General features: G+C 35.6%; 1 protein-coding gene across 3 annotated transcripts; it reads right to left on the bottom strand.

Annotated features, from left to right (window-relative positions):
- Positions 1–3,627: 3,627 nt before the first annotated feature.
- Positions 3,628–11,620, bottom strand: LOC106871813 (uncharacterized). Of its 3 annotated transcripts, XR_016242922.1 has the most exons (3): positions 11,481–11,620; positions 10,768–10,882; positions 5,831–5,968 (listed from the first exon to the last, which is right to left on the bottom strand). XR_016242922.1 is itself a non-coding variant. In XM_014918461.3 (2 exons), exon 2 carries the CDS (start codon positions 5,623–5,625, stop codon positions 4,243–4,245), a length of 1,383 nt encoding a protein of 460 aa, XP_014773947.1. In that variant the 5' UTR covers positions 5,626–5,968; positions 10,413–10,554; the 3' UTR covers positions 3,628–4,242. The 3 variants fall into 3 exon arrangements, 2 of the variants coding, with proteins under 2 accessions (XP_014773947.1, XP_014773948.1); XM_014918461.3 differs by lacking the exons at positions 10,768–10,882; positions 11,481–11,620 and adding an exon at positions 10,413–10,554 and having other exon boundaries at positions 3,628–5,968; XM_014918462.3 differs by lacking the exons at positions 10,768–10,882; positions 11,481–11,620 and adding an exon at positions 9,850–10,495 and having other exon boundaries at positions 3,628–5,968.
- Between the last annotated feature and the right edge of the window lie 2,691 nt (positions 11,621–14,311).

Below are 14,311 nucleotides of genomic sequence, written 5' to 3'. Positions count from 1 at the left end.
CTATTAAATGTGGAGAATGAATGGGAGAAAGGGAGTTTCCTTCATGTGTACCCAACAGAGAAAGCAACTATCCTAGTTGACAGTAGCATGATAGATAAGGCAATTTAAGATATGAAGATAGGGAAGGCCCCTGATCCATCAGGGATCATTGCTGAGATAGTTAAGATATCTGGTAGATAGTAGGAAGCTTAACAGAGAAAGTTGTGTTTGTATGTGGAAAATGTACAGAAGCCATAAAGACTATAAATACATGGGGAAACTGATTTCCTCAAATGTCCCAGAGGCTCTCGAGAAGTAGTAGATAATTTCTACCTAGGTGACCTAATTAGCAGTGGAGGAGGATGTACTGAAAATAATTGCTAGAATAAGAATAGGATGGAAAGAATTCAGAGCGCTTTTGCCTCTGTTGGCAACCAAAGGTCTTTCTCTCCAAGTGAAAGGAAGATTGTATGATGCATGTATATGAACTGCAATGCTACACTGCAGAGGACATGCAAAGGCTGGAGAGGAGTGAAGCTGGTATACTCTGCTGGATGTGTAATGTCAGTGAACATGTGCGTCAGCGGATTAGTATATTGAGAGAAAAGTTAGGTATATGAGGAATTATATGCAATGTACAAGAGAGGAAACTGCACTGGTTTGGTTATGTCATGTGAATGAGTGAGGGAAGTTGCATAAAGTGCTGATCACTTAAAGTAGGGCAAGAAAACATGGGCTGAAGAATTGAAGGCCAATCTCAAATGCTGAGCCTTAAGAAGGAGATGACAGAGGACCAAGATATGTGGCACATTGTTGTACTCAAGGAGAACCACCTACCACAACAGAACTGATATCCTAAAACCAAGTTGCCATGTAAAAAGCACTAGTGCTGGTGCTAGGTAAAATGTACCCAGTATGCTCTGTAAAGTGGTTGGCATTAGGAAGGGCATCCCACTGTAGAAACCAAACAAAAACAGGCTATGGAACCTGGTGCAGCCCCTGGTCTTGCAAGCTCCTATCAAGCTTCCCAAGCCATGCCAGCATGGAAAACATATGTTAAATGATGATGATATATATATGAATATCAACAGATATTTAGACAATAATCTTGTCAAACACCATAGTGGTGTGTGTTTGTGTATGCATGCATGTATATATGTGTTTGTGTGCATGCATGCACATGTATATACATATATGAGGGTGTGCTGAAAAGTTTCTGGTTCTAAGGGTATCATGAAAGTCCTGGTTGGAAGCTCAACCTTCTGGGTTCTTTTACAGGGCTTAGAAAAACTGAGGAAGTGCTGCAATAAGTGTGTGAACCTGAGAGGGGATTATGTTGATTAAAATCATAATTAACTGATCCTCTGTATTTTCTTTTACCCAAAGCCAGGAACTGTTCAGCACCCCTTGTGTGTGTGTGTTATCATCATCAACCATTTCACATCCATTTTAACAGTGAAACTTCTGACTTCAAGCAATCCAATAAAAAACAGTGCATTCTACATGGTGGCATTTAGAGCTAATCTTCTGCATGAAAGAATTTTCATTTGTTCTTTCAAAGTCTCAGGAAAAATGCACTGTACAATTTGTTCCTTCCTTCCTCTTTCTATAGAAGTAAACCAATATCTTCAGTTATACTTTGTTAGTCAATTTACTGACTGTTTAGTCTGGGTAATGCTGGTTATTTTGGCTAGTTTGTTATATCATAGATTCATATAAGGGAAATAAAAGATGATGTACATAATCCCAAAAGTATCAAAGGATTCGTGAATTTCACCAATTCTCCTTTTAAATGATAATATAAATTAACACAAAATGCCACCCTCTCACAAGTACCAACAGAGAACATCAACTTGTATTACATTTCATTCTAAACATAATTATTACAAACAACAAAGCACATACATCTTCGATATTATCGAAACTAACATAAAAATTACAGCTCTACAATACTCATTTCTTCTTGGAATCTCACATAACATCATCAAATGGGTTTTTTTTTTTTACCATCAGCACATCTCAAACAATCGAAACATATTACTACATACTCAATTATTTATTTGCAATTAAACAATGATATGGATTTAATACCAAGTCAATCGGTGATCATCAGACACTGTCCTCTCACTCTCAGCACAGATTTTCACAGAAGAGGAGTTTATGAAAGCCATCAACACTGCCAAGAACAACAAATCACCAAGAGTGAACAGATTCAGCAATGAAATCCTAAATGCTACAAGAAAAGCAGTCATACAGTAGTTGTTAAATACTTGAAATAGGATCTCTGAAATAATTCTACAAGAATGGGAAAATAAGGTAGTTATGTACACAAACATAACAAGTCTGTATGAATGAATTAGAGAGGTGTGATTCAGCTGTCAAATATTCCTGAGCTACATGTATGATGTGACATCAGGGTCATGCGCAGAGCATCATTTAACCTCATGGTACATCATAATGAAGTATCAGCAGTGCTAGGTGTTGCATACAATCAGTTTCAATGACTTTAGTGGAATCCAGAAATTTACACTCAGAACAAGTCTCATTTCATACAGACTATTAACTAAATTGGTTACTGTCATCAAAAATATTTACAAGTACTTGAGATACTGTGTATGATATTATGGATACAGCAGCTGCTTGTAGCTCCTTATAAAACTACAACAAAGATGAACCTTTCTTCTTTCATCTACCATTGTAATTCACTTATTGTTATAACTTGGGATAACCAGGGATTGGTTCTTTATATAGTTTAAAGATTATTACCTCTTTCAAACCTAATATTTACCTGTGATATTGCAGCCTTGGCAATATTTATAATAATTGGCATTGGTGCTATCTTAATAGCTGCAACAAATAAACAAATTTGTGTTGCTAGGCAACCAGCATCCAAAAATAGATGTCATGATACTGAAAATATCAAAACATCCATTTACCTGAAGAGTTCTATGGAACCAATGACCATGTCACTAAAACAAAGCTCGTGGAATATAACTGAGATGCATCAAGATGTGGGAACTATTATCGTTAGGTCTGAGTAAGTTATGTATGTCAGCAATTTTACTAAACAATATTTTGTAATAGTTTTTCCAGTGATTTGGGAATAAGAAAATCTTAACTTTGCAGAAAATACTATCTAACAAATATAGTTATGGTAATGATAATTATTATATTTTAATTAAAAATTTATAAAATTTTTATTTGTGCATAAATTTAAATATATAAATTTCTTTATTTTTATTCAGAATGATTGTGCCTAAAAAATCTTCTCAATAATATTATTAAATTTTGGGATAGTCATTTTTTTTTTTTTTTGCTAAATAAACACAAACACTATATATTCATTCTTCACTCGTTTATTACTGTTCTAATTTTTTTAATGTCCATTGTCCATAAATCTTTTGTCACACATCTGTGACCTCTTCAGCAACCCTTTCTGTCCATGTGTGTCCTCCTGCTCCACTTAATCTTGGACAGTGGACATAAGAAAAAAATAAGAACAGTAATAAACAAGTGAAGAACAAATGTATAGTGTATGTGTTTTTTTGGCAAAAAACAAAAAAAAATTACAATCCCAAAATATAACAATATCTGTTTCAAAACACAAATCTTGCAACACAAATTCATAAATGCAACTTCTCAATAATATTTTCTTTTATATATGTATTTATTTAGCATCATGACTTTTGAATGAAAATCATTTTCTCCAAATTTCACATCTAGAAGGTCTTACTCCTTTGTTTTTCCAGTCATGTTTAATGAATTCTATTTCCATAAGAAATTTTAATGACAAACAACAGTGAATAGATCTTTCTTCAGAATGTATTTATGGATTACAAGACTAGAACTCAATGAGGGACTTAATATATTTCGCAATGATAATCGTTGTCTTCAGTCTGCATTCAACTCTGGATTAAAAATGTAGACTTACTTCATACTGAATGATTCCATACAAAGTTTACAGTGATATAGTTCTATGTCCAGTCTATACTCATTTAGCAACTATTTCAAGTTTATAATTTACAAATAAGGATTTCCAAAATATTTTTGTGTGAAAATAATTCTCAAACAAGACACATTAGTAGACTACAAGATCATAATTCCAAGATCCAAATGATTTCCAACATATTTCAATTTGATAAAAGTTCTCACATGTGTGTATGTTGTTGGAGTGGAAGTTTACTTTTACAAAAGAGTTTCTCACACTTTACAGATATGAGACTTCTCTCCAATATGTATTCTGTTGTGCCTTGTTAAAATAATTCATGAAATAAAGTTTTCCACAATTGTAGAGGTTTCTACCATTGTGATAACATTTGAGGATTCTGACAGTCTTTCTCCAGTGTGTATCCTTTTGTGTCTTGTTAAATCTCTATTATTGGCAAAAGATTTCTCACATATTTTACATTGATAGGGCTTTTCTCCTGTGTGTATTCTTTTGTGTTTTGTTAAATCACCGTGAGACACAAAAGATTTCTCACATAATTCACACTGATAAGGTTTCTCTCCAGTATGACTACGTATGTGGATAACAAGACTTGAATGCTGAGTGAAAGACTTCCCACATATTTCACAGTAACATGATTTTTCTCCTGTGTGGATTTTACTGTGTCTTGTTAAATCCCCATTATCTACAAAAGCTTTCCCACATATATCACAGCCATATGGTTTTTCCCCGGTGTGACTACGTATATGGATCAAAAGTTTAGAATTTTCAATGAAAGCTTTCCCACATATTTCACAATGATATGGTTTTTCTCCTGTGTGAATTCTTTTGTGTCTGTTTAAATCACTGTTTGAAACAAAAGATTTTTCACATATCTCACAGCGATATGGTTTTTCTCCAGTGTGTCTCCGTTTGTGAACTACAAGACTAGAATTAACAGAGAAAGACTTCCCACATATTTCACAGTGAAACAGTTTTTCTCCAGTGTGACTACGCATGTGGATAACAAGACTCAAATTATCAGTAAAAGATTTCCCACATATGTCACAGTCAAACAGTTTTTCTCCTATGTGTATTTTCTTGTGTCTGTTTAAATCATTAATATTGATAAAATATTTCCCACATATTTCACAGTGATACAATTTTTCTCCAGTGTGACCACGTTTGTGAAGAACAAGATTCGAGTTTTCAATGAAGGATTTCCCACATAATTCACAGAGAAATGAACTCTCTCCAGTGTGTATTTTTTTGTGTCTGGTTAAATTACTATCAGAGACAAATGATTTCCCACATATATCGCAACTATACGGCTTTTCTCCAGTGTGACTACGTATGTGGATAACAAGATCAGAATTATTAATGAAAGATTTCCCACAGATTTCACAATGATAGGGTTTTTCTCCAGTGTGTGTTTTTTGGTGTTTTATTAAAACACTGTTAGATATAAAAGATTTGCCACGTATATCACAATGGTAAGGGTTTTCTCTATCATGTATTTCTTTGTGAGTGAACACTTCATGTTCTGAAAAGATCGTTTTCTTACAAATCTCACAGCAATATTCAGGAATATTTCTGTTTACTAATGTTTTTTTATTAAATGCTTCACTTGCTAAAGGTTTCTCACCACTGAATGTTTGTGTTATTGAGTCTACATTGTTAAAGACAGTTACGTTAGAAGTGTCCAACTCAATGTTTTCCATATTAATTCTTGAGGAATTCTAAAAACTGAGAAATGTCTGTAACTATAATATATTATGGCTCAGTTTAATGTCTTGGATACCATGGTCCTCCATCTACATGTATGAAACATATTCAATGTAAATATACTGTTTACTTACCACTAGAATATTTGTTACTAACTGGGTCTTCTCCCAGTAACTCACATATTGTTGTAGACAAAACACTTCTATTTCTAGGTTATTAAATGTGGATATGGTTAATGTATGCTATACAAGCTAGACATAGAGAGTTCATGACTAGTAGCAGACTTTCTGGTGGAATCTGTGTCCTTCTACAAGTTGTAATGGTTCACTATGAGCACAACTGTAAAGTGAGAAAAGATATGACAGTATAAGACAAAGAAAATATGAGGTATGTATGTATATATATATATATATATATATATATATATATATATATATATACAAATTACGTCATGTGTAAACACACAGAGCTGTGGCATAGGTGCTCATGTCAATATTTGCATATATGTTTGTATATTGCTAACATCAGTTGAATCTGAGAAACTTACTTTTCATTTCATAATTAGTCCAACCAAGTACGTCTAACTTTCACTGTGTTTAGTATTAATAATACTAATAAATAATCCTAACATTAAGATTACATAATTGTTTCTAACATTTAAATAATTGTCTCAAACATTAAATAATTTTTCTAAAATAACTATTAATGATGATTGTTTGTGGGAAGCAATAACAGATTAAGTTTTAGAAATACCTGACCATTTGTGAGAACATCTTGCTTACTACCAAGTGAATGTATGACTCTCTTTTTCCTTTCAGATGCAGAAGGCAGACAAAAAAAAAACTAGATGATTCCTCTCCCTTCCTGTCAGGACAGTCACTATAAACATCAGTGCAATGAAAGCAATCATACACAAGAGCATCTATTTTGGCACAGTACACCACCTCCACCCAAGCAACAACAAATTATCTGAAAATGTGTGAATCCAAGGGAAGAGAGAAAAGGAAAAAGGAAGTTGAACTATTGGTGACTAAACTGGTAATCTCACAAAGTCTGCTCAGTGAGTCTTAATGAAACCACTGATTACAAGAAGTCAAATTTATCTCAAGAGTAGGAAACCCTCTTTAGATATGTTTGGCAACCTTTATAGTAATGGTGTCTTAAGAAATCAACAAGATAAAAATAAAATGTTATCTAAGAAGTGAATCAAGGAAGTGAAGGTTCTGGAAATGGATGCCAGACATTTGGATGGATATGGGAGTATTTTAACTAAGTGAACAACAGCTAACAAACCAAGTATTGTGTACCAGGTATGGAAAATACATCTCTGACTTAGAAACTGAAGAAACACAAAGCAAGATCAGCCAAGAATTACAAGAACCAACGTATCAAAACCAGATGGATAACACTAACTGCTCAGAGAATCAGAAGAATGTAACCATAGTAGCCAGTCAAGAGAATATGATACTAGTATTTGAAACAACTGCAACAAGTAGCATACCTATTACTTTTATTTCAAGGACAAGAGGCATGCTGTGGATAACCCTGAAGATTAACTAGAGGTCTTTGCAAACACTGAAGAAGCCAGGGTTTCTTGAGTCAGTTAATTTAAGGTCAGTGTATCAAATGATGGTTAAGGGAAAAACAACAAAAGTAAACAGTATGATTGATAAGATTATCTGTGAAAATATTAAAGATACCAACACAGATATTAGCAGGTGCTAACAAAGTTGCACAATTGTTCGGGGGAAAAGGAAAGGTAAAAGAACAGCAGGTACCCTGATGGAAAAGGTAGGTACTAATGAAGATTAGTGGCCTCAGGAAAGACATAAGTAAACTGGATCAGTAGAACCAAGGTAAATAAGAAAAAACAGATAAGAGGAAATGTATTACATAAGGAAAATGGAATTGGTACTGTGATTTAAGAATTAAGCACCAGATAAAGTCAAAAGCTGCCAAGATCAGAAAATATGAAAGAAAGCACTTATATGCAAAATATTTTTTTCAATCAAACTTGAAGCATTGGTTTGATATACTATAAGGAAAAGAGATAAACGATATCTTAAGATGAAATGCTGAAGAAAGCAAGTTATGCGGGGAAGAAATTTGGAGAAAATACCAAATACAATTATAAAGTAGATAAAGCAAATGGAAAAGTATGCTGAAAATGTTGAGGTACTGATAAAGATGTTGTGAAGATAAAAACAAATATTTGAAAGTAATTAAGAAAGGTAGAGAAAAGGAAAGCTACTGAGTCAGATCTCATCCATGATTACCAGCTGAAAGGGTTTACAAATATCCATGAAACCAAAGCAATACTATTAAAAGAATATATGTCAAAAGGATAATATCTTTGTGATTAACCTGATATTGAAAGACAAACTGAAATGAAATGTTGTTTCAAATTACCAGCCAATTATGATTCTACCAATTATATAGAAACTCCTAAGAGGGATAATAGCATCTATGTAAGAAACACCAAACGTCTGATGAACAGAAAGTCAGTTCAAAGTAGAGTAGGGGAATGAAGGATTTATTATGTACAAAATGGTCTTGAACAATTGCAGAAAGAAATAGACAAATTGCAGTATCACATGATTTGATCATAGGAATGCATATGACCTAGTCCCACAGTCATGGATGAAGCAGTGCCTAGAATTGTTTTGGATTTTTAAAAAATGGTTTGGCACCTGTTAGAAAATGTAATGCAACATTGAAGAATAGAATCAATATCAAGAAGGGACAGATTAATAGAACTAAAGATTAGAAGAGGAATCTTTCATTGAGACAGCCCCACCCTCTATTGTTTGTTCCATTGTGACACCAGCATAGGAGGGTGGGGCGCTTTGTATATTGTATGTGCAGCGAGTACTCAGTAACCTAAAATGTGTCCTTTCACTCAGGTAATGTGATCGAGGAGTGGGTGGAGAGACAGTGGAAGACCACAATAATTAGGTACAAAGGGTAAAAAGAGGATGGAAGAGACAGAGTTACTGGGGTGAAGCCAGGAGGGGAGTGATGGTCAATAACAGAGGTGGATAAAGCAAGAGTAGGTAATGGTTGAATACTGAAGTCGTCCAAATGAGAGAGGAGTGTGTGATAGCAAGCAGTACAGACAAGGTGAAGAAGAGTGTATTGAGTACAGCTAGTTTGATACAGTCCCTAAAGCATAGGCGAAATGAATGGAAAGGGGAGAACAACAGAGATATGAGGATGGTGGTAGGAGTACCATTTGTCTTTTGTGAGCATTCCAGTTGACAAGATAAGATATTAGAGGCTATAAGTGTTGGGGAGATGAAGGAGATACAGTGATGGGGCATGGGGATATGGGGGAAGGCCACCATTTGTCATTTTTAGTGAGCAACACAGACAGTAAGATTATAAGAGCTGAGAGATAGACAGATCAGTTGATGAAGGAGAGAAGGTAGTCAACAGGTAGATAATACAAGGGTTGGATCAAGGATACAAAAGATGGCATCAAATGTAGGCTTGGCAGGACACATATATATATATATATATATCAGGATTCTACAAACAAATGGCCCAACTTGATATGTAGAAAAGATGTAGGCAGGAATTCCAGATAGTGTATCCAGTGCAAACTATCAACACACAAGAGGTGAAGTGGAATCACAGGAAGGTTAACAGAGAAAGTAGTGCTTGTATGTAGAAGATGAGCAATAAATACCAAGGACACACGGGAAATAGATTTTCTTGAATACTCTGGAGGTAACAGATAGTTTCAGTCACCTAGGTGACTTAATTAGTAGTGGAGGAGGATTAGCTGTAAGTATAGAATAAGAAGAGGATAGCAAAAGTTGAGAGAGTTATTACTTATATTGGTGAAAAAAAAACTCTCGCAGATTGTATGATGGTTTGTGCACCCTACATTGATCAGATCAAAAATTTGCAAGAGTGATTTTTTTTTATTACACATACTTCTCAAATTTATTGCTGAGCACCTGTAGCAAACTTTATCTATAGCTCTAAAGTATTCCTCACCACAATTTTGCATACAGGAAGCAATCCATGAAATCTGGACTATTTTGTGTTTATTCTTTTCCGTCCGGAATCACTCACCAATCTGAACCAGTGATATATTTGGTTGAAATCTCTGTTTGGGAACGCATGTAAATTGATAGTCACTATCACTATTAATAAGATAAATTTTCAAAAAATTTTAAATCGTAAGTTTATATCAATGTATTGTTTACACTTACTATAAAAGTAGTCTTCCCTATCCCTGATGGGCTTCCCATCAGTAACTGTCATAGTTGCTGGTGGTTTCCAAGATCTCTAGCTTTCAGTATATTTTTTTTCTAGTGACCAACCACAAATTGTGTTCTGTAATTGTTTAATTCATGGATTTTCTGTTTCAAGATATGAAATTCTCTTGATCACTGTAAATCTCACCTATGATCCTAGTAGTGGTCCAACATCGGCCATAAAACTCTCTTAACTGTATTTCAGGAGCGGAAAGATTTAGCTGCTATTTCTAGACGATATAGCAACCACTTCTTTTCAGCTTTTAAGAACCAGTATCAAACAATGGAACATACGTTGTGTTATTTCCTTCTTTCTTATAACCGTTTCAAAGTTATGTCAATAATTTATTTACTTCCATTTTTCTTTAAGAAACAAACGGTAGGCGGTAACTAGATTTATATTACCTGTTGGCAGAGATAAAAGGAAGAGTAACAAAAGTCACATGTGAAACAAAGTAAATCAGTTATTTGTAATGTGAAGTGTCCATTGTTGAATGTTTTCAAACTTTAATACTTACGGAAATATTTTATAAATGAGTTATAACTGTAAATGGGAACATAAATCAACAATCGTTATTCAAAGCGGAAACCAAAAGTATGCGCATGCGTAATTATTAGAAGAAACATAACTCTTGTTACATCCCCTAGCTTTCAATATTTAGTTTTTCGCAACATTGTAACTAATGCAATTTGTTTAACTTCATTGCCCCTCAAACATAACCTAATGCAAACAAAGCCTTGCATACACAGCAGCATTTAAATGAACACCGACAGTTTATTGTTAGTTAAGATGTTTTACTGCTAACTCTTTCAGTGCATGTGACTGCTTAGGATTCATTCTGAAATAACGTCATTCAATATATTTATAATCACCTTGCTTTGAGCCCGCAGCACCTAATGAAGTCGTAAGAGTGCCGTCGTGACACATGGCGTGTTTTCAGCATTTTAAAAGTTGGCAGAGTCCATCCTACTACAGATCTGACTATAGCTAAATAAAGAGACAAAGATGAATCACCTCTGTACAGAAATGGTACAAGGAACAAATAAAACGAATATATATTTTATCAATGGAGCTAATGGAAAATGTCAAAATTGGCGAGTACTTTAGCGACGCCAAAATATAACTGCAATTTTATTTTTCAAATCATGGTAAAATTTGGGGTAAAATTCTGGGAATTTGAGATATTCAATACAATTTCTGCTACAAAAAAAAAAAAAAAATATTGGAGTGTTACCAATTTTGTAGCAGAATAACAAATTAATAGAATGGGACTTCAGATATATAGATTGTACGATCAGTAACATTGACTGGGGGCACAAGTATAAGTAATGTACAAAGAAATGATTTTGAAGGAAACATGCACAACATTAGAAAAAACCTTAAAAGTTGCTATTGTAACGGTTTGTATTATGATATATGTTGAAGTCGGCAGTTAGCGATTGTATCGGGTGTTGCTGTTGCAGATGTGCAAGATGAATGAAGAACAGTGATCGCAGTTGTAAAGAAATATTTATTAACTGTTACTTTGTATAATGCCATACCTCGACGGGCAGGTGTGTGTATCATATAAAAACAATAGACTTACCTTTTCTTTTATTCTGCTGCTGCTTATGTTTGGTCAACTGCTAGCTGCCTAACTAGGAAATTAGAAGAAGATAAAGTGAATGTTAAGTGTAGGAAGTCGATAAAATGATACCTTCATTGTGCCTGACATTTAAACATCAGTGGTGTTGGGATAAGACACTGTATCATAGTTGACATTCTCACTGTAAGCCTTCTCTCAGTTGAATTATCTCACTAACTGGATTCTGCCCATGGTCGCCTCTGGGTCATATCCTTTTTACCAACTAACTTTTACCTACAGTGTTTTAGTATTTATAATTATCCAAACTAGTTAGAAAGAGAGACATAGTGTTGAGAACAATGAATTTCGTTGGCGGTCTGTTATCTCTATTCTGACTTTTGGTGAAATAGAAGAGGCTAGAAGGGCCAAGTGGCAAAGACATTATCTGCTTAGCAAAGGCATCTGGTAAATGTAACTGCTGTCACTCACAGAAAAACTATTGTTTTACCATGAGAAAAGTGCTGTTGAACTGTTAAGTGAAATTTGGTGATCGAGGATCAAATCCACACCATGCTTGCATGAATCCATTATATCACTCCCCCTCCAGAGAGGTTCCAGGAAAAGGAAACGAACGATCGAGGAAAAGAAAGAAATACATGGCTGAGAAAAGGTTTTGCATATCAGGAGAGAGGATCATTGAAATGTATACAGGACAATTTTCTATTCGGAGAGGTCCAAATAGCAGTGTCGCTTTGCGTGCCAAAATGTGCACTCAGTCACTGGGCAGTATGGAAAATGAGTTAACGCATGAGGGCGTATACACGAGTGCAGGTGCATATATCAAAATTCACTGTAAAATAAGCTCAGGTGAGCGAGTGAGTGTATTCTCAATCTATGATATCGTAGAGTTTCTTACAGGTTTGCAGTGTGTGAAATGCCTTGAAGCTTTTTCAGAAGTGAAATGTGTCTGGCGCTGGTGTGGGTAATTGCTGAGGTTAGCAAGAATGACAGTGTAGCATGCTGGAGTGATGCGTGAGACAGGTAATTTTCTCTATTTATCATGTGACCAAACAGGGGTCTAACAGAGGGAAATTATGTCTAAACATTAGCATAGAGCATGTGAACATCCAACGTGCATCAAGTCAGGAAAAGAGCTGAGCTGGCACAGACTTGTTGAAAAACAAGGCAGTAGAGGAATAACAGAGTTGTGTGTGCAAAAGGGCTTATGGCTGAGGTAGTATGCTAGTGCAGTGATTACAAATACAAAACAGTGATGAATATACCAGTGATTGAGGCAGTGCTGAATATGCCAGCCAATACATGAGGTATTAAAAGCCTTGAAATGTGCAAGAGCAAAAGTGAGGCATGCTGGCGTGTTGTAAGGGACAAACAACTTTCTCTATGTATACGTGACCATGTAGGGCAAGATTCGTGACAAACGAACTGTAGACAGAAACTTTGTTGAGGAAGTTGGTCAGCAGGAAGAAAAAAGGGACTTCCGGTAGGAAAAGAACAAAAAAATGTCAACAGTGAATGTGAAACGAATCTGAGTGAACTAAACAGAAATAACAGACGACTTAAGCCCTGATGTATGTAAAGTAATAGACATTTGGTAAATGTATTCTCGCAAGGAGTATGAAAAACAAGCAAGAAAGGCATGGAGTGGTGCATGAATGTGACAGTGTTAACATGCAAGTACATGTATGAACGTTGTGTGGTGCAGCAAAAGAAACGAACAGCATAGAAAAGAGCAAACAAAAGTGACAAATTTAGTTGGAAATAATGTCCTTTGTGTAAAGTCTTCTGCTGAAAGTGAGAAAAAGAGGTGCACGCAAAGAAAAAGAGGTTGTTGAAAGTCTATATGAGAGTCATAGGTTTTCAGAAAAGTTTGTAGACAATACAATGACTGTACATCGGGACGAGACGAAAAGCATGTGTGTGTCAAAAAGGTTGCATGTGCGGGCTTCCGTATTTCCTTCCAGTTTCTGGGCAGGTAGCTGTCGAAATGCTGCGCTTATTCGCTTCCATGATCAGTGAAATCTTTGTGCATCGGCAGTGTCGCATTATAGTGAAGTGAATCGTAGATTGCAAAGCAGTATAGAGCTTTCTGTAGCGCGTTGTGAAACAAGTCGAACGAGAGTTGTGGCTTGACGAAAGTGTTGAAAAGAAATCCGTATTTATTTTAGCTCGGGTCTCAAATGTATGTGACAACGTAATGGAACATGCAGTATCAGAAATTCAAGAATTCTTTACAGCATCGGAGTCGGCAAAATGCAGCAGCATCTAGCATCAGAAGGTAGCAATTGTTTTTAGACAGAGTGACCAATGTAACAGTTGTGTGAAGGTGGTGTCATTGGTCACCAGTTGTAACGATATGCAACGGCTCTTGTCGCATCAGAAGGAAGTAGTTCTTTCTAGTCGAGGTTACCGATTGTAATCATGGAGGCCCAGTGGTTAGGGCAGTGGATTTGCAGTCATAGGACCACGATTTCGATTCCCAGACAGGGCGTTGTGAGTGTTTATTGAGCAAACACACCTAAAGCTCCACAAGGCTCCGGCAGGGGGTGGTGGCGAACCCTGCTGCACTTTTTCACCACTACTTTCTCTCACTCTTTCTTCCTGTGTACCTGTATTTTAAAGGGCCAGCCTTGTCACACTCGATGTCACCCTGAATTTCCCTGACAGCTATGTTAAGAGTACACATGTCTGTGGAGTGCTCAGCCACTTGCACATTAATTTCACGAGCAGGCTGTTCCGTTGATCAGATCAACTGGAACCCTTGTTGGCGTAACTGACAGAGTGCACCAATTGTAATTGATGGATGTGACAACTGTTCATGCAAAGGCTGCAAT

This window comes from Octopus bimaculoides, chromosome 8 (assembly GCF_046866305.1).
Source record: "Octopus bimaculoides isolate indiv1 chromosome 8, ASM4686630v1, whole genome shotgun sequence".
Taxonomy (NCBI): domain Eukaryota; kingdom Metazoa; phylum Mollusca; class Cephalopoda; order Octopoda; family Octopodidae; genus Octopus; species Octopus bimaculoides.
Note: the sequence above shows the minus strand (reverse complement) of the source record. Positions and strands in the feature narration are given on the sequence as shown.